Source organism: Erpetoichthys calabaricus, chromosome 7 (genome assembly GCF_900747795.2).
Source record: "Erpetoichthys calabaricus chromosome 7, fErpCal1.3, whole genome shotgun sequence".
Classification (NCBI taxonomy): Eukaryota; Metazoa; Chordata; class Cladistia; order Polypteriformes; family Polypteridae; genus Erpetoichthys; species Erpetoichthys calabaricus.
In genome coordinates, this window is record NC_041400.2 from 18,213,572 (window position 1) to 18,233,477 (window position 19,906).

A 19,906-nucleotide genomic window follows, 5' to 3' on the forward strand; every position below is an offset into this window, starting at 1 on the left:
GGGAAGCTGCCACCTAGCGTCCCAGGGGATGTAGTGCCCTGAAAAGACTGCCTTCCTCCATTGTTTTCTTTTATGGACGTCCCGGCCAGACTGAACCGCTGGCTGTCCATCACAAAGTGTATCACTTGCACAACAGGAGTGTCCTATATGTTGATGTGATTGCCTTATGAAGGCAAGTAATTGATACAAATTGCTAGACATTTCCAATTCAATGTACAAAGCTATAATTCTGCAAAAAAACTGAAATGCTCAGTCGGCGGTTTTGTTTTGCGGATATACTTGACCCCCTTGTCTATCAACAGCTCAGTGAGTTTCTCTCTTGTTTGTCTTTCTTCGGCGGTTTCACTTTGGCGACGTAGTCACTTTCGTTCAGCTTCATGCTGTAGCCTCAAACTTCTTTCTTCTTCTGACTCATTAACTTGGGGCTGCCTTGCTGGCTCTTTGAGCTTCATGCTGTAGCCTCGCACTTCTAGGCCAGACATACAGACACACACACTTCCACACGTAGACGTTTATATACAAGATATATATGATTTTCCTTTAATTAATCTCCACGAACCTGACTCCCTTTATAGAGTATTGCACTTCTTGTTACTGTCAATGTAATACTCAAACTGACCGATTTTCTGCTGTGTGTCCATATTCAAAAACATGTTCTTTTCAGCTAGCTAGCACCCACTATACCCTCACTGGGATATGTGGCCATGTAATGAATAGCTTGTGTGTGAAATAGGAGAAATGGACAATGATGGAGTTCCAGCAATGGGTTTATTTTAAAAACAGAAACACATTATTAGTTTCATCCATTTTAACTTTAGCTATGTCCATTAAATTAGAGGATGAATTAGCAGCTTCCATATCAGGGCTATGCGTGATGCTGTATTAAAAAAAGCTATACGTTTCTAACTCACTCAATTAAAACGAAAGCAACAGCAAATCACAGGTCCTTGGTCCCATCACTGCCCACTAGAGGGTTGTCAAAAATTCACAGCTGTGGAGTTGGTACACACAATGTTCGACTCCAGCTCCTAATTTATGATACCACCAACTCCAACTCCTTTAGTCGTAATTAGATTAATATATGTTGATTGAAAGCACATAACATACAAGATGCAAGGTATGTCATCCCTGCCAGCGTGAATCATCAAGCTACTTTTTAGCACCCTAAACTCTTAACATTTGGGTTTAAAGGCTGTAGTGGCGCTGTTGTGGATTTTTTATATTATTTATTAAAAACTTACAAACATTGAGAAACATTAAACGAAAGACAAAACTTAAGAGTTAAAAAGGAGGCTACATTTTTTATTAAAAATCTAAAAGAAAAAAAAAAAGCTTAATCGAATTGGTATATGTTAAATTAGAAATTTTAACACATTATAGTACAACTAGCCATGGTACCCATTGAATATGGGCAATAGAATAATATAAAAATATTTGCTATCTTATACCCCCTGTGTATGTTAGATGTCATCACCGGCACTCCCTTTCTCAAGCACATTACCATAACAGCTGTTGCTGAGATTCCATCATTAGTTTTGAGGCATCTTTCTCATCTCCAGTTTGGTTTTATACTTTCCATCTTTGAAGACGACTCTCTCAGCATGCACCTTTACTCCTCCACATGTACTGATACTTGTAATTCCTCTTTCATCACTTCAGCAAATCCAAACTGACCAATCACATCAAAGAGAAAATGACCAATCAAATTGCTCTGAGAGACTGGACACACAGACCTTAGTATTTTACTATAGAGTAGATTTACATTTAGTCAGAGTCGGTACTTTTTTTTTAATCGGACTCCACAGCCTTTCAAAAACCATGTATTGATATTTCTGAACTAATTTTCGCAATGGAATAAAAAGGCAATAACAAAAGCTGTTTAAATAACAGGTATGATTTCTACTATGGCATGATTAAACTCGCCTTGAATTATTTGCTATTAAATTGCTAAAGCTTATGCTGATATAGTAACAGTATTGCATTAACATGTGTTACTATGTTTACTAATAATTTCTAAAATGTTAATAGAAATCAAAAATAACTTTAAAACTGTTCCAATTTCTTTTTTCATTCAAATTTATTAACACTTCTTGAGCATAAAGCAATCCTCCAATAAAACTGAATAAATGTCATCACTGAAAAATGTAAAGAAATGTTTGTAAAAACATAGGCTATCGGTATTAAATCAACAAATTAGATCAAAACTGACTAAAATTTGAAGTAAAGGTGTTAAACTAGCAAAACAGAAATGTGTTAAACTTACAAAACGGAAGGAAAGAGCTGCAATAGTTCCAGGGATGGGATAGTGGAATAGTGTTCTTCTACAACCGGATCGAAATCCCATCAAACCATTAATGGGATGTGATGGAACAACTTTTTTAAAGCAGAAACTCACCACGAGGTACTTTTCAACACTGTCAGACAAAATGCAGTCAACGTTGGCATGCAGTGTGGTGTAGTGGTTAAGGCTTTAGACTACAAACCCTAAGGCTGTGGACTCAAATCCCACTACTGACACCATGTGAGCATGAGCAAGTTGCTTCACCTGTCTGTGCTCCAATTATAAAGACAAAAAGAACTGTAGCTAATTGCATCTCAGATGTTGTAAATCATCCTGTATAGAGGTATCAGCTTTAAATAAATCATAGGCTACAATGTCTGTGCAACACTATTTACAACTGTTGAGTTCATGCATCAACAAATTCAGACTGTTCCAAGGGAACCAACTTGGTTTTAAGTAAAGATATTTTATAAAGTGGTCACTTACTATGCTATACTGACACATTTAATACTGCAAAATGACCCATTAATGATGCAAAAGTTTACTGCTACTGTAAAAAAAAAAAAGTAATTCTTACCTGCATAAATGATAAGACTGAGAGCAGAAAAGAAAAGCTCCAGGGCAAGCACTCCAAATATGAGGTAAGTATATAAATGATCATCTCTGTCAAAAGAACGTTTTACAGACAGTATAAGCAAAAGGGCAGCATTTCCTGTAGAAAAAGAGGAAAAAAAAAACATGTAAGGACTCAGAAATTGAATTTTATCAGAAATAATTTAGGGGAAAATTTTCATAGAATGGCAATAAAAGGATAAGTAAGCAAACATAGTATAATGGTTACATAACAACAAATAGCCATGAGCTACTTTGTACCATATATTATATATCAGCCAAGATTCCTTCCCTGGCTGGGGTTCATATCCCTGTTTTATGTATTTTTTGTTCACTTTTTGATCATTGTTTAATGCTACTGTAACTTTCTTTTACCATGTGCTTGGTTCTCTGCAACTGTGCTACATTCCATGCGTTTCATAGGTGGTCCCCTCAAAGGGTGGAGCAACCTGCAAATCACCTCTAGGAACTGCCCTACCACCTTTAAATGTGGAGGGCCTCCCACAGTTCCCAGCAGTTCATTTCAAATGTACCTGGGCGTGTTTGGTGGGTTCAATGACTTTGCTGTGCTTATTGCAATTACTGGATTTTTGACCCTGTGCTCTGTTTTTTGACTTCATTTGGATATACTGTTTTAGGACTTTGTTTGCTTTGTTTCACCTTATTGTACACTGCAGAGATTGCTTTTGTTTCAGAGCTTTTCTTGTTAAAAATAAATATTTTACTTTATAAAGCGTCTTCAAGGCCCTGTAAAGTATCTAGACAGGGTTTTTTGATGGTGAGCAGCGGTCATTTTTGGAACTGTCAGGACTTGCATCATTTGGGACGCACAACGGTACCTGTTCACTGCAGCAGAATTGTTAAACATAAATTGAAATCAATTTATTCTCATTAACACAATTAATGTTAAACTAGAAGGTCAAGTTGTTGTTCTGTAAAACCCTAGCACAGATTTCTTGTGTGTGGCATATATGCATTTAAAAAGCTAGTTAATAGTAGTAGGGTGTTGTACCATGTTAGCCATTATAGATGCAATGGGAAGTCAAGCAAAATGACACGTTTTATTGGCTAACTAAAAATATTACAATACACCACCTTTTGAGGCAGCTCAGGTTGTGGTCTGAGCTGCCTCGAAAGCTTGTATATTGTAATCTTTTTAGTTAGCCAATAAAAAGTGTCATTTTGCTGTACTTCCCAAAAGCTAGTTAAAAAGCAATTGCTAAATACTGAACAACATCTAAGACTGAATAACAGTTAGTTAACTGCTTTCCAGAAGCAGTGGGCAAATTAACCTGTACATATCCAGAGGGCAGAAAGTGGATAGAAAGCTAAAAACATTCCCAAAATGCTCTGTAAGCAGATGTGTCTTTGACAGGTGCTTGAACATCAGAAGACTGGGAACACGGATAATGAACGATTCTGTACATTTATGAAGTGCTTCTCTCACTACTCAAAGCTACTTTAGTGAGTGGGGAGCAACTCCAACCACCACTAATGTGTAGCATCCACCTTGATGATGTGATGGCAGTCATTTTTGTCACCAGTACATTTACCACATATTAGTTCTTAGGTGGTGAAGTGGTGAGAGAGACAGTTGACGATTAGGGGACCAGAATGACTAGTTAATGGAGGGCAATTTACACCTTACTCTATACAAAGAGGTGGCAAACTCCAGCCACCATAAAAAAAACCTCAAACTGTTCCACTCCATCTGAAGTAGTGTGGTGCTGAGGTGTCACCCGTTGCATGGCTGTACTCAGGTCCTAATCTGGATCCTGAGTTGGTTTGTTGTGTGGTGGGTGCGACAATGCACTCTATCAGCGTGTGCTCCTAACCTCTCTCTATTCAAAGCATGCTCAGGGATCTTTTATGACCACAGAGAGTCAGGAACTCGATTCTATGTCTCATCTGAAGCACAGCACCATTTTTATGGAACAGTGTCCCCATCACTGCACTGGATCGTTGGGATCCACATTCAGATCATAGGGTAAGCGCTCCCTGTTGGCCTTACCAATGCCTCTTCCAATAGCAACCTAAGCTTTTCCTAGATTGTCTCCCATTCAGACACTGGCTGGTCCTGAACATGCTTAGCTTCAAGAAGATGACCATTTTCTGAAGTGCATATGATATGGTTCCTAATTATCAGGGGAAGAGCAAGAGTAACAACATACTAGCATGGGAAAGTATATCATATTAGCCAAAGAGGTCAGGAGGCCAGAGAGCCACAGTAGTCCATCCAACAGACACAGCCATGGGAAGTAAGGGTACTGAGGGCTCTGCACCACCACACAAAAATAAAAAGGTAAATCAAATTTAACGTGAACAATGAATATCCATCCATCCATTTTCCAACCCGCTGAATCCGAACACAGGGTCACGGGGCTCTGCTGGAGCCAATCCCAGCCAACACAGGGCACAAGGCAAGAACCAATCCTGGGCAGGGTGCCAACCCACCACAGGACAATGAATAATATTAGGATATTTACTTTGCATTGTGACCAGTTAACATGACAGGACAAAACCATATAAAGGATTTCTTTGTAAATTCAACACATAACAATTGGGCTTCATTGACTGGTAACACACAGAGACTATCATAAACTGTCTACCCTCTTTATTTCCAGACAAGGACTCAACCCAAGCTTTACTTCAGTCTATGTTTCATGTCAGCGAGAAAATACTGATAAAAAATTATTATAGTTGAAAATAAAGCTTATTGTGGGGTAGGCAGTATGATTGAAGAACTAACATTTACTATATTTACTTCTCAAGCTATGCTAACAAAAAAAACAAAAAACAAAAAACATAATGGACTGAATTGACCAAAAGACATGAGACAGGGTGTTGCTGGTTTGATGGATATACTGAAGATGAAATAAAAGAAAATGTACTGAAAGAAGCAATAAAGAGTAATGATAGAGCTATAAGAACAGATCAGATCACGGAATATCTGGAACAGATAATGCAATTGTGTAGAGCCGGCACCTATCTGAAGGTGTAGCCGTAAACCTTTGCCATCAGGCACACTGGAGGCAGGTAGGAATCTGGCAATAAAAAAGCAAAACAGATCTGAAGGCACAAAACAGAGGATGCAGTACTCCGCTTTTATGTTAATATGAACTATTTCTGTGGTTTGCAAGTTTAGTCCTGGGGGCCCACTATGGCTGCATGTTTTTGGCCCAACTACTTTCTACTTTAAATTGGTTTCCACCCTTAATTAGGCAAGCCCGGTTGTTATGTTTCAGTGTCAATCGAAAATTACAAAATTGGGTTTGCTAAATTTTATTTGGAATGTAGCAAGCTGTAACCAGAACTGAAAAAGAGCTTATTTGATAATTGTGGTGAGCCTAATTATGTTGCCATACATGCAGCTTCATGGAAGGGCAGCTCCATCTAGCAGGCTCAAAATGATTAGGGCAGATGCAATCACACACAATCATATACTGATACAATCTACAGTATATATAAAATGCATGTTAAAAGGGTCTTAGTCTGTAGGTAATGTTTTGAATACCAACAAAGAAGGCTGCTTTATTAAAGGCCCACAGACCTTGAGTTTGACACCCCCACAAAAAGAATTCCATATGAACTAAAAATGGCCTGATATTTACCAATTTTAAGTTTTTGTTTATGCAGTAACAATTTAATTGATTTTTTTTAATCCAGTCATTTATATTTTTGTTAGCTATAGCATATCTTATTTTCTGTGCTTATATATATATTTTAAAGGAAAATCTTGTTTCTTAACTTGTGTCTACAAAGACAATTTTCCCTCAGGGATTTATAGTGTATGAAATACCAAAATAAAATGGCAACTGTGCCCTCTAGTGGATATCATTGTAAGCTGCATTTTTTTTCAGGCGAAAAAAAAGTACCATTGCACTATTTATAATTTAGCTGGTGTGAAAAGAAAGAAAAAAAAAAAAGATTCCAAATACTAATAATTATGTATATCTTATACAAGATGTATATAAAGTTGATACACACTTCTTCCTCTTCAATGTTTCCCTCTTCTATGCAAGGTTGATGTTCTTGATCTACCATCTCAAACAGCTCAGTCCTGCACCCCCTCCACATTCCTTCTCCCCCTTTTCCTTTCACATCTTTTTCTCCACCTCCACTGTGGCCTCCCTCGCTTTCTTTTCCCATATACTTCCATTCCCAACACTCTTTTGTCCACATCTTCATTGTCTCTCCTCATCACTTCTCCATACCATTTCAGCCTCATTTCCTGTACTTTCTTAGCTGTCTCTACCTCTTTAGTTGTACCTCTGTTTGTCTCATTTCTTACTCTGTCTTTCTTTATAACTCCACATATCCATCTCCACATTCTTATTTCTGACACATCCAACTTCTCCTCCTGCACTTACTGCCCTTGTCTCAGCTCCATACATCATTGCTGGTCTCACCACTGTCTTAAGAGCCTTACCTTTAACCTTCTGCTTAATTCTTTGATCGCACAAAACTCCCGATACCTACCTCCATTTGTTCCATCCACATTGCACTCTTTTAGTTATCTCTGCATCTGATTCTCCATCTTGGGTTTCCAATAATCCTAGATATTTAAATTTGTCCACTCCTTTGAGTAGCTCTCACTGAAAGCCAACTTCTAAATCCTGATTTGCATTAAACCTTATGAATTCCACCTTCTTCCTATTTATCTTCAATTCTTTGTCTTTCAAAGCCCTTGTCAACTCTTAACTTCCTCCTTTCTGGTGCTATACAACACAATGTCATCTGCAAAAAGCCTGCACCAGAGGGATTGGTCTTTTACACCGTGGCTCCACACATCCATAACCTGATCAAAGAGGTAAAGACTTCAAGAAGATCCCTGGTGCACACCTACTGTACTGTAACTGGGATCTTGTCTGTTCCCCTGACACTGCTTTAAACCAGAGTTCTCACTCTGTCATACTGTACATACCATAGACAATCCTCACACACTCCTCTGGTCCTCCCTCTCATGTACCTCCAGACTTATTGATGTGGCACTCTATCACAAGCCTTCTCCAAATCAATAAATGCCATATACAGACCCTTTTTGTTTTTCTTGATGCTTCTCTCATGAGATGTCTCGATGCAAAGACTGCATCAGTTGCTCCCCTCTCTGGCATAAAATCAAACTGCTCCTCACTTATGATGGTCTCTTCCCTAAGCTTTCTCTCTATATTCCTTTTCCAAACCAACCATTCAAATGGATATGTACCTCATCGCTGCACATGGCGATGGCATCTCAATGAACAGTCTGCAGAATGTTCTCGCAAAACTCTCTATAGCGCTCCCAGTCTCTCTCAGCAAGTTCTTGCACAACCATCAATTTGTATGGGTGGAAATTAAGGCCCTCATGCAAAATCCTCCTCAAAGATGTGTGGGAAATGAACATGTTTGTATGCTGAATGTCTAGGAGACTGCAAAATTGGTGCCCTTTACAGCTTGTATGTTTTCAGGCGTTCGTACAGTCTGAGGACGGCCTGGAGATTTTCTGTTCAATGTTGTACCCGTCTGTCTATATTTAGCCCGTCTGTTTATATTTATATTATGTTTTCCGATTTGGGACGTCACCATTAGGAGGAATGCTGAAGTGCATTTGGAAGGCGCTTAGTGTAGTGATTAGTGATGATGAATTAGTTGTTTTTGAAGAACGCTTCGACAGAGAAAGCACGGTGCACACCAGACCAAGGCATGTTGCCAACTGAAAACTACAAAGGATCACCTATGAAAGGACCCCCCACCTCACCCAACCAGCTGCCTCTACATCGTACAATGGCCTCGAGACATGTGGTACTTCATTTTGGCTCACCCTGTAATTCACTGAATAAAAGGCCCATTTGTGAACATTAAATTATTAAATTTTCCTTACAGACAAAAATAATATTAACTATGTATGTCTCTTTCGATACTCTGACTGTGGATGTAGTATTAAAATACAAGTCAGATATACAATACCCTAGCAATTTTACTGTCTTGTGTTTGACTTAATCCACCCGTGTCAACTGCACATTTCTAATGTGTCAGTAAACTAGGGTATCTAAAGCAAATGCAGTTGGAAAGCATTGAGGTGCCAACAAAGCAAGTGATCTGGAATCAGGCAACAAGGACAGGATTTCTTAAACACAGATTTTTTTTTTTTGTCATAAATTGTACTCTATATGTCTTAAACGCTGTGAGAAAGACACAAACAGATAGCAGAGACATTTTAAAATCCTCCAAGGAAAAAAAGAATCAGCCTGTTGCTGTGACTGGGGACATCAAAGATCTGCTACACTTTGTTATAGATGAATTACCACATATCTTTAACATCTACATAAATGTACTGTATGTAGTCTACACCAAGTTTTTTCTTACCATCAAAATTTGTCAGATTTGTTTAAAGTCTTAAAATACAGGTTCATATCCAAACTTAGATAAATTAAAACAAAAACCTGGAAAGATTTAATTATAAACTCATCCCTCATTCATATTCTTAATGGAAAACAAAATATACACCATCTTACCTGTACTGAGAATTAGTAAGGGAAGGTGCTTGAGATGTCGCGTGGAGCGGTAAAACAAGAGATAGCCCCGATTCCTGGTTTGGCTATGCTGGTGCTGCACGTAGCGCTCAAAAACAGCAAATATGAGCCACAAAGAAACTTTTCCAATGCAGACAATAGTCTGAGTATCAAAATCATGGATATACTCTTTACAGTCTTGTGCATTCTTTTCTTTTATGGTGCAAAACACGATCAATACAAAAGACAATCCTGTAAACGAAACCTAAAAATAAAAACAGATGCACAAAATAATGAGCAAAATCACAAAGGAGAACAATATGGTCTTCAGTACTGAAATGAAAGTGTAAACACATTTCCATAATTTGTTTTGCATAAATAGTCAGTCAGTCATTATCCATCCATCCATCCATTTTCCAACCTGCTATATCCTAACACAGGGTCACGGGGGTCTGCTGGAGCCAATCCCAGACAACACAGGGCGCAAGGCAGGAACAAATCCCGGGCAGGGCGCCAGCCCACCGCAGGCTTCACACATACCCACCCACACACCAAGTACACACTAGGGACAATTTAGGATCGCCAGTGTACCTAACCTGCATGTCTTTGGACTGTGGGAGGAAACTGGAGCACCTAGAGGAAACCCATGCAGAAACGGGGAGAACATGCAAACTCCATTTTGCATAAATATTGATTTATAAAATAATGCTATTTTTAAATCTATCAATAAAGGATTCTTATAATTACATTTTTTGTTAAAAAAAAAAAACGTAAATTAACAAGCATTGAAAGAAACTGAAAAATTCACTGGTTAATATTACAATCCATGCAGACTGCGCACTTCTATAAGGAGTTTGAGTAGTTGCTTGTTTAGTTGGATTTTTTATGGGCACACCAGTCCTTTGTACAACTTAAAATGGGATTGAAAAACTGACTCCAAACTCTCTGGACATAAGAGAGGATTATACAGGTATGTGCATGTGTACATCTTCTGATGAGCCACCATCACATCAGGCTGCAATTTCCCACAAGGTTGAAAAAGTGAGTCCAGACAAAGAATTTTTTTTTGGTAATACTTGAGAGAGAATTCATCCATGTTAAAATTTCCACTTCAATTGCTTTAAAATTATTATCTTCTGCAGAGTTACTCATATTCTCAAATACACTTGGGACCTAACCCAAGGTTGCAGGGGATAAGATATGGGCACATAGCAGAAGCCAGTCCAGAATGAGACACCACTCCATTTCAAGGCTCACCCATGCATACATCCACACTCTCACTGTTACGTATTTAAAATTAGCAAATAACCCAACACACAAATTCAAAGTGGATTTTTTCTGCTTAAGGGTGAATCACATACTCGAGGACATCAGAAGAAATTAAAGGGGAAGTGCATTTAGGACTGAAGCGAGGAAGCTCTTCTTTACTCAAAGAGTTGTGAGATCCTGTAACAAACTACCAAGACATGGAGTTGAAGCAGAAACCTTGACAGTGTTTAACCTCCTTAACGTTACATTTTTTCTTGAAAAAACGTGTTAAAAGCATTGCATTTTTTGGCTTGAAAATTACTAATTTAGAAAAATCTCATCTTTCTACTGTAAAACATGCAAAACACTAAAAGTACAAAGTCAGAAGTGTAGAAAGTATAATAATTCCGTACAGATTTTCTTTCAGGACTGACCAGCTTTTGAACAGAACAATGCACATGTGCGATTGACAACAGCGTCACTTTCGGATTCATCAGAATCTCTTTCAGTTTCACTGCATGAAGACTTTGTCATCACTGCCCACATCACTGTCAAGAGCGTACAACACCTGAGCTGCTGAAAAAAGTTTCATGCGAGATGCTATTATGAGGCTAGAAGACACATCTGCACCATTGCCTGGGTAACGTTTGGGCCTGTTGCTTATGCAAGACGCACCAATGTTGTTTCCCGAGCAATGCTCGGCACTAACGCTGTTGGCACTTTTACAGCCCGAGTAATCCTTAGGTCTAACGCTTAAGTGCGACGCGTCTATACAGTTGATCGAAAGAGGCTTGAGACTAACACTTTTACAGTGGACTGACTCTCGGGTCTAACGCTAAAGAGGTTAAGAAGAATCTGGATGAGATATTGGGACAGCTTAGTTATTAGCTAAACAAATGAGCTTGATGAACTGAATGGTCTCCTCTCATTTGTCAAATGTCTTTATGTTCGTATGTTTGGGAAATGACAGGAACACCAGAGTACTTGGGGGGAAAACTACATACAAACACAATGCAACGTGATAACTCGAAAAAACAGAATACGAGAGCTTTGGATTTTAGTACAAGATGCTGACCCATGGGAAATTCTCACTGCATTTTGACCAAGAGATCACAAGGATCGCTTATGACCCCATAATTCAGTTTCAGTATTTCAGATATTAGAAATACTACTGGGGCTCCTTTATACAAACAGCAATACTCGCCCATACAGCCTCGCTGTGGCTGTGACTGACAAGGCAGAAGTTTTCTTTCTTTTCAGTCATTTTGGTGTGTACTCAAACCATAGTGTGTATATATATATATATATATATATATATATATATATATATATATATATATATATATTATTTAACTGTCTATTTATGGATTTATTTATTTAAAGAGCTTCTGTACAAAGCTAAGTTCCACCTGGGGACAAGTAAATTTCTATCTAATAAAGTTCTTTCTATATTTACTCAAATATATTTGAGTGTGGTTTTAAAAAAATATATACTTGAATGTGATATAGACGATACCATCAACATGCTGTCTTCAAGTATTTATTTTAAACCATCACACATTTTCTAGGTTATGTCACTGTTATTAAAAAAGTAAAACATGAACAGTTTATCTTTCAACCCCAATAAAATTTGTATTTTAATTAAGTCACGTTATGCACCGTATCACCACCTAAATTTAGTAGTGAACACATTTTTAGCCATGGAGCTTCATTACAGTTCATTTTACGAGGCCAATTTATGCTTTGCATGCATACAAATAATTGTATTTCCTCATTATATTTCCTTAAAAAATGAAAAATAACCAACACAAGGGTTGACCTAAAAGACTTCAGTTTGTAATTTCCAGATAAGGTTCTCTAATGTTAAACTACTTCAGTGTTTTTCTAATACAAAATAATGACTATTGTGGTTGTGTGCTTCACAACTGGACTGGAGAATTCAGATGTGTTTTCCAAGCAACAATGTATACTATGAACCAGGTGTAGCCAGCTTCGGTCCTGGAGGACCACCATGGCTGCAGGTTTTCATTCTAACCCTTTTCTTAATGAGTGACCTGTTTTTGCTACTAATCAACTGCTTTTGAACCAATTTTAATTGATATGCTCTTGAAGACTCAGACCCCTTAATTGTTTCTTTTTCCTTAATTAGCAGCCAAACAATAATGAGATATAAAATGAGTCAAAACAATTAGTGTCCGTCATACAATATCTGAAAATAAAGAAAGATGAAGGTCTTGGGGATGTCAGTCCTCTCAGGTCCCCAAATCATTTTAATAGCGCTCTCAGAAAGAGAAAATCAACAATTTCGGAAATGTCTGCTATTGCACCACGAGAGCAGCAACAAGTCATGGAATTAAAGAACAAGTTTAATTAACAACAAGAATTGGCACCTCATTAACCAGCTGGTTGGAGTGAAATTGGTTGGATTTGAGGCCCTGACGTAGTTGGTCTTCTGTTGGCTTACTCACCTCACATTTCATTTCTGCTTGGGTGCCATTTAAATAAAGAAATGAAGCAATTCAGAGGAGCAAATCTTAAAAAATTAATTCAATTAAAATGAATTCACAAGAAGTTAATTAGCAGCACAAACAGGGCACTCATTAAAAAAAAAAAAGGGGTTAGAATGAAAACCTGCAGCCACGGTGGTCCTCCAGGACCGGACTTGGCGACCCCTGCCCTGAACAGTCCTTACTTGAGGTCACAGTGTTGGGCTTCTCCAACAAAAGTTGACAGTCACTGACATCCTACTCTGTCAGCTGGAAAACTGAAAATATACCCCCTTGCCACTCCAGTGGGTCTTCGAAGTGGCAAGAAGAGCGGTGCCAAACTACAACAGAGCTCACATCACTGAGCGGCCAAAATTTTAAATGAAAATGACTGCCCCTAATAATTGAATAAAAAAAATCCCACTTTTAATGACAAAACTAAATTTGTAAAACCAAAAGCAAGAATAGACTGTTACTGGATGTGATGGACAAAATCAGTTTTGAGCCACGATGGTGGGCAAAAGAATCCTGTAATGTCAGATCCAATGCTGTTGTGCAAAAGGAGAAACGTGAAGCTCGGTGGAGAGATGTGAGACTTCAATTTCTCATTTTCAAAATTTTCTAAACATTTGAATACAATGAAAATTAAAGTAAGATATCAATATGATAGCCTTGGTGGAAAGGAACAAACTGAACACTAATACCACTTGTACTGGATGCCAAATCAGGTCTGTTGGTAAATGATGCAGGTTAAAACAGATCACGGTTATCAAGACTGGTAAATTTTTAAATGTCTTGCTAGAGTTAATTTACACTTGTAATCTAATGTCACGTCTAATAAATGCAAGGAGAGGGGCTGTGGGTTTTCTTATGTTTATTTAATAAGCATGATCAAGCTAAAAAGACAGCAGTGCCACTGTGAAGAAACTTGCCTTTAAATAAAAACAAGTGCACAAAATAGTTTATACACATAAGGAAAATAAACATTCGTCATCAATGCAGCATTTATAAATTCCAAAACGCGTACCGAATGTATGTATATGAAATGAAAGAGGAGCTGAAATCTCTGTCATGTAAAAAAAAAAAAAAAAAAAAAAAAAAATTATATTTAGCTATTTCTCTCTTTCTTGCTACCCTGGGAATTGATGTCATTTCCTGACACCTGCTTTTTGTTCCTTTATTGACTGATCTACTTGAACTGCATCAAAATATTGTGCATACTAAAATGCAAAGTGAGTCACAGACTAACGAAGAAGCTGCAACTTACTTTTATAATACCAGTAGTAACTGAACAATACATAATTGGCCACTATCAAAATGTCTTAACAAAGTGTATTAATAATCTGCAAACTCATCTCAGGCATATGACATGGACATGTCTTCTCCTATTTATATTTATTTAATTTGAAGTTACCAATTACACTTCATACGTGTGGTGTATTCAGAAGACTCTCATTATCTCGGAACATCTTGCTGCAGATGGTGTATCTGTACATCGTTCTACAATTCAGCGTAATTTGCACAAAGAACATCTGTATGGCAGGGTGATGAGAAAGAAGCCCTTTCTGCACTCACGCCACAAACACAATCGCTTGTTGTATGCAAATGCTCATTTAGACAAGCCAGATTCATTTTGGAAAAAAGTGCTTTGGACTGATGAGACAAAAATTTAGTTATTTGGTCAGAACAAAAACCGCTTTGCATGGCGGAGGAAGAACACCACATTCCAAGAAAAACACCTGGTACCTACTGTCAAACCTGGTGGAGGTTCCATCATGCTGTGGGGTTGTGTGGCTAGTTCAGGGACTGAGGCCCTTGTTAAAGTCGAGGGTCGGATGAATTCAACAAATCAACATCAAAATTTGTATCAACAAATTCTTCAGGATAATGTTCAAGCATCAGTCACAAAGTTTACGTTACGCAGGGGTTGGATATTCCAACAAGACACAGTTCGAAATGTACAAAGGCATTAATGCAGAGGAAGAAGTACAATGTTCTGGAATGGCCGTCACAGTCCCCTGACTTGAATATCATCGAAAATTTATGGGATGATTTGAAGCAGGCTGTCCATGCTCAGCAGCCATCAAATTAAACTGAACTGGAGAGATTTTGTATGGAAGAATCATCAGAAATACCCCCATCCAGAATCCAGACACTCCTCAAAGGTTATTGGAGGCGTCTAGAGGCTGTTATATGTATTTGAAAAAGGAGGCTCAACTAAGTATTGATGTCATATCTCTGTTGGGGTGCCCACATTTATGCACCTGTCTAATTTTGTTATGATGCATATTGCATATTTTCTGTTAATCCAATAAACTTAACATCACTGCTGAAATATTACTGTTTCCATAAGGCATGTCATATATTAAAAGGAAGTTGCTACTTTGAAAGCTCAGCCAATGATAAAGAAAAATCCAAAGAATTAAGAGTGGTTCCCAAACTTTTACGTATGACTGTATATATGAATACATATACATAGACATATATATATATATACATAGACATACATACATACATTATTATTATATTATATTATATTATATTATATATATATATATATATACACACACAGTGATCCCTCGCTGTATCACGCTTTGCCTTTCGCAGCTTCACTCTATCGCAATTTCCCATACACGCTTACGTCACTACGCATGCGTTTTCTGAGAACTTTTCTCTATGCCCCACGATGGCTCCTAAATGTGCTGCCTTCTGACAATGAAACTAAGCGCCGGAGGAAGATGCTTACCATCCAGGAGAAGGTGAAACTCTTGGATATAATCAAAGATGGCAATACCCTACAAAAGCCTCCTTACGCATATGAAAAGACAGCGCCAGCAACTGCCTATCAAGATGTTCTTCAGCCGCGAACCCAGACACCCACTGCCTACTCCTAGTACTCCTTCAGCGGAAGAAGACAACGACGCACCTGCTGAAGATACTGCACCATCTGAAGACTCTCCTACTGAGCTCGTGCCTTCATAGGTTAGTGGTTGTGTGTAAGAATTGTGTGTGTGTGTAATTAAATGTACAGTACAATAATAATAATATATTTGTAACGTTGAATATGTCTTATTTTCTCTAATATACTAGGTAATACGAGTGTAATGGTGACTAAATGGTGTTATTTCATGTCTAGAGGGCTCCAATAATATTAAAAAACATATTTAGAAGGTTGTAAACAGGTTTTCTATACTGTAACTGCGAAAAGATTTGATTTATAAATAAAGAATCCTACTTCGCGAAAAATTAATTTATCGTGGTAAGAGTCTGGAACGGATTAACTGTGATAAACGAGGGTTCACTATATATATTATACACACACACACACACACACACACACAAATGCAAAAAACATCAACTTGGTGAAGGCACTAAAAGTAAATTGTTGAATTTTTGAAGAAATTCTTCATGGTGTGAAAGCTGTAAAATAGTGGTACTCAGTCTCTGTTCTGGACCTTGCTGCTATGCCTATGATTTTTTTAAAGCTCTTATCAGACCACTGACCATTTTAACAGTGATGTTCAAATGAAGGCAAAGAATTTAGTAAATAACACCATAGTGTAATAAATGTGCATTCACACAACAGCTCAGAATGGCACAGCCACATGAAAATAAACCAACTAATACTGGAAAGATCTGAAAATCCAGGACAGGTAACCAAAACATAAACTGTAGAAATAAACAGTATTATAACACATATGTATTTTTAAAATAACAGTAGAAAACATGGAAAAACAGAATACTTGTTTTAAGGTAAAAGACTACCTACAAAATGCCTAAAAACTGTATTATACAACAAAGTGTTTATAATTTTAATTATTAAATTAGTCAATCAATCTCATTTCTAGTATTTCATTGACTGATTGATTAGGTTCATCCACCCATTGTTGTATTTATTCACAAATGATGTGAAATTCTTCCACATCATTGACTGCAAGTCTTCTATTCAAAGCTTAAACATTCTTGATAAAACATGAGAGTGAGACACCTCAGTCCCAGCTAATCCAGTTCAGGGTAACAGCAGTCAGATGCTATCCCATTAGCACTGAGCACTAGACAATAACCAAATTTGGAATCTTCGGAACCCGTGGGTCTTTACCTCCTTAAGAGTGCATACCCAGGTTTACAATGAACAGACTCGGAAGCCTTCTGGATATTAACTTTGATAAAGAAAGCAAATCCTAAACACATGGAAATGCTGTACTACAACGTGCAAGTCTGACAGGAAGAGGACATTGCTTTTATACTTAAAATTGAAGAAAAAAGAGAAACTCACATGTAAAAGTAACAGAAGAATCGCAATCCATGATGTGTGCAAAGATTTAAACTGGGGTCGGATTGCAGAATCTAGAAGATCATTTGGAACAATAGGACCATCAATAAGGGGATCTTCTTCCAAACTTTGTGTTATTTCCATGGAGGGTGTCTGAAGGAAAAATAAAATTTCAGTAATTTTAATCAATTACATTTATATAGCGTTTCCCTAGCTACTCAATGTGCTTTTACATGGACAATATATGAGCCACTTCAACCACCACTAATGTGCAGCATCCACCTGGATGATGCAGCAGCAGCCATTACTGCTCCAGTAGACTCACCGCACATTAGCTGTTAGGTGCTGATGGTATCTCAAAACCACCACATACCTCACAGTGGTCTAACCAGAGGACATAACCCAGGGTGAGTGAGAGACACACATATAAAATACTACAAATACAGATCTTGATGAAGAATAAGGTAATATTAAATGTTATCAAATATTTCAAAACTTGAAGTGCAAAAAAAAAAAAAAAAAACATAGTCCATTATCAATTCACAGTTCTTAAGTGTACGAAGAAATATCAGCATGTGCTCCTTACCGCTCTCTCTCTCTATTGTGCCTATGTGACCACACGGTAATACCCAAACTATTCCGAAGCAACACTTGCACTGATTTGTGTTTTTTGTATCTCACACCCTCATACACCTTTATTGTAAGAGCATCCCTTATCTTTGACAGATCGTTCGATCAGAAGAAAATATGAAGCTGGTTTTAAATTAAACGTCGTTGAAGTAGCAAAAGAAATTGTTAACTGCGCTGCTGCAACAAAATTCGATGTGTCTTGAGAAACTGATGCAAGTTGGAGTAGGCAAGAATATGTTAAAAAAAAAAAAATTAAAGTATCGCATTTTTATAGTCTGGGTTTGAGTTTATGATCGATTTTTCGACTTATACGTGAATATACAGTACTTAACAACTTTAGATCAGGTTTTTTTTCTATACTTTGCTTGAACATTCTGGTTGATTTTGCGACTTCTCTCATTGTGCTAAGCATTATAGTTCGGTTGTGGCACAGATTTATTTGCTATTTCTCTGATTAGCAAGCAACACCTGTTTTTTCAGAAAACATTATCATCTATAGAGATTGTTAAAGAGTAACGTTTGACGTTTTTGAGAGAGAGAGATCACAGCTATGTGTGCTTTAGAGGGTACCTGGTCATTTGCAGATTTATCCTGTCCACATGGTCTTCTACCTATGCAGGGGGGGGGGGGGGAACGCTCACCCATCAGAGCTGAACACGATCAGATACAGTGCCAACGATCGACATTGGAGTGTACATACCCTTCCGCTTGGCCAGAGATACCGTGCTAACTTTTTACATTTTTCGCAAAGAGATCACAGCTACATTCTCTCCCCTGGTAGCAAAACTAAAAATATTGTATATCAAGATGCCCTCGGATACGAAACCTATCACTATAAATTCTTCTCAATACAAATTATTACATTTTTTGATTGATTTTTAAAGTTTGTCCTGTTTTACTACTACGTGGGCAGAGCCATGGAAGACAGCTAGTTATGTATAAAAGTGGAAAATCTCTGGCTCAATTTTGACGGAAGTATAAAGTGACCTAGTTAGAAGATATTGTATGATGCTGTTATGAATTAAACACAAAACAGATTTTAGAATAAATATTGAACAATATTATGGGATGTAGTTGCATACTGAATCCATTCACTTATTAAAGTTTTTTGGTACTTCTATATTTTGATAACATTAAGGAAAATATGGGTATATTTTGTTATTCTTTTGAAGTAATATATACATAAAATTTTTGAAGACAATATCTGTCAGTCTGGATATCTGCTTTTAGACTATGCTGAGTTAGGCCTGTGGACGCTACTGCTACATAAGTGCTGTACTGTTTATACTTGCGCACGTACTTTATGTAAATCTGGAGGATTTCACCAGGTGGCAGTGTGAAATATTATCACAGTGAGAAAATAACATTCGACTTTGCTATGTTGTGAAGTGCTGAAAACATCTATTAACTTCCATGGACACCTTGCCACCTACTGGTAAACAAAAATGTGAAATCAACAAAAAAAAATTAAAATAAGATCACAATCAATATTACTACATGAAAGAAGAAAAGCACCTAAAATAAGTTCCTATTCTTCAGCCGATACATAAACTGCGGTTCCTTTCCTGACCCCATGCTATCGTTATATCACTTAGAGGAACTGCACTTCTTGTGTAATTTATTAGTTCAAACATTGTTTATTTGCAGGTTGATAATGTCCATTCTTTACAATAATAATGTGCAGATAATGCAGCTGTGAGGTGCAGTCGTTTATACTGTGATGTAAATACCGAGGACATGTTATTTCAGTCTATACTTCTAGACAGATGGCATACAGAATTTATCTTCTCTTTCATTCATTTCCAGATAATAATAATAATTCTTTACATTCATAGACTGCTTTTCTCCCTACTGAAAGCGCTCTCCACGCAGGGAGGACCCGGGA

General features: G+C 37.5%; 1 protein-coding gene across 3 annotated transcripts in view; it reads right to left on the reverse strand.

Moving 5' to 3' along the window:
• Positions 1-19,906, reverse strand: part of tmem192 (transmembrane protein 192) — a 59,414-nt gene that overhangs the window by 32,890 nt on the left and 6,618 nt on the right. For all 3 annotated transcript variants that reach the window (XM_028805004.2, XM_051929840.1, XM_051929839.1), the window contains exons 2-4: positions 17,395-17,544; positions 9,388-9,649; positions 2,859-2,993 (exon numbers count right to left, since the gene is read on the reverse strand). In XM_028805004.2, coding sequence (XP_028660837.1) covers positions 2,859-2,993; positions 9,388-9,649; positions 17,395-17,544 — 547 coding nt within the window. The remainder of the gene's footprint in view (positions 1-2,858; positions 2,994-9,387; positions 9,650-17,394; positions 17,545-19,906) is intronic.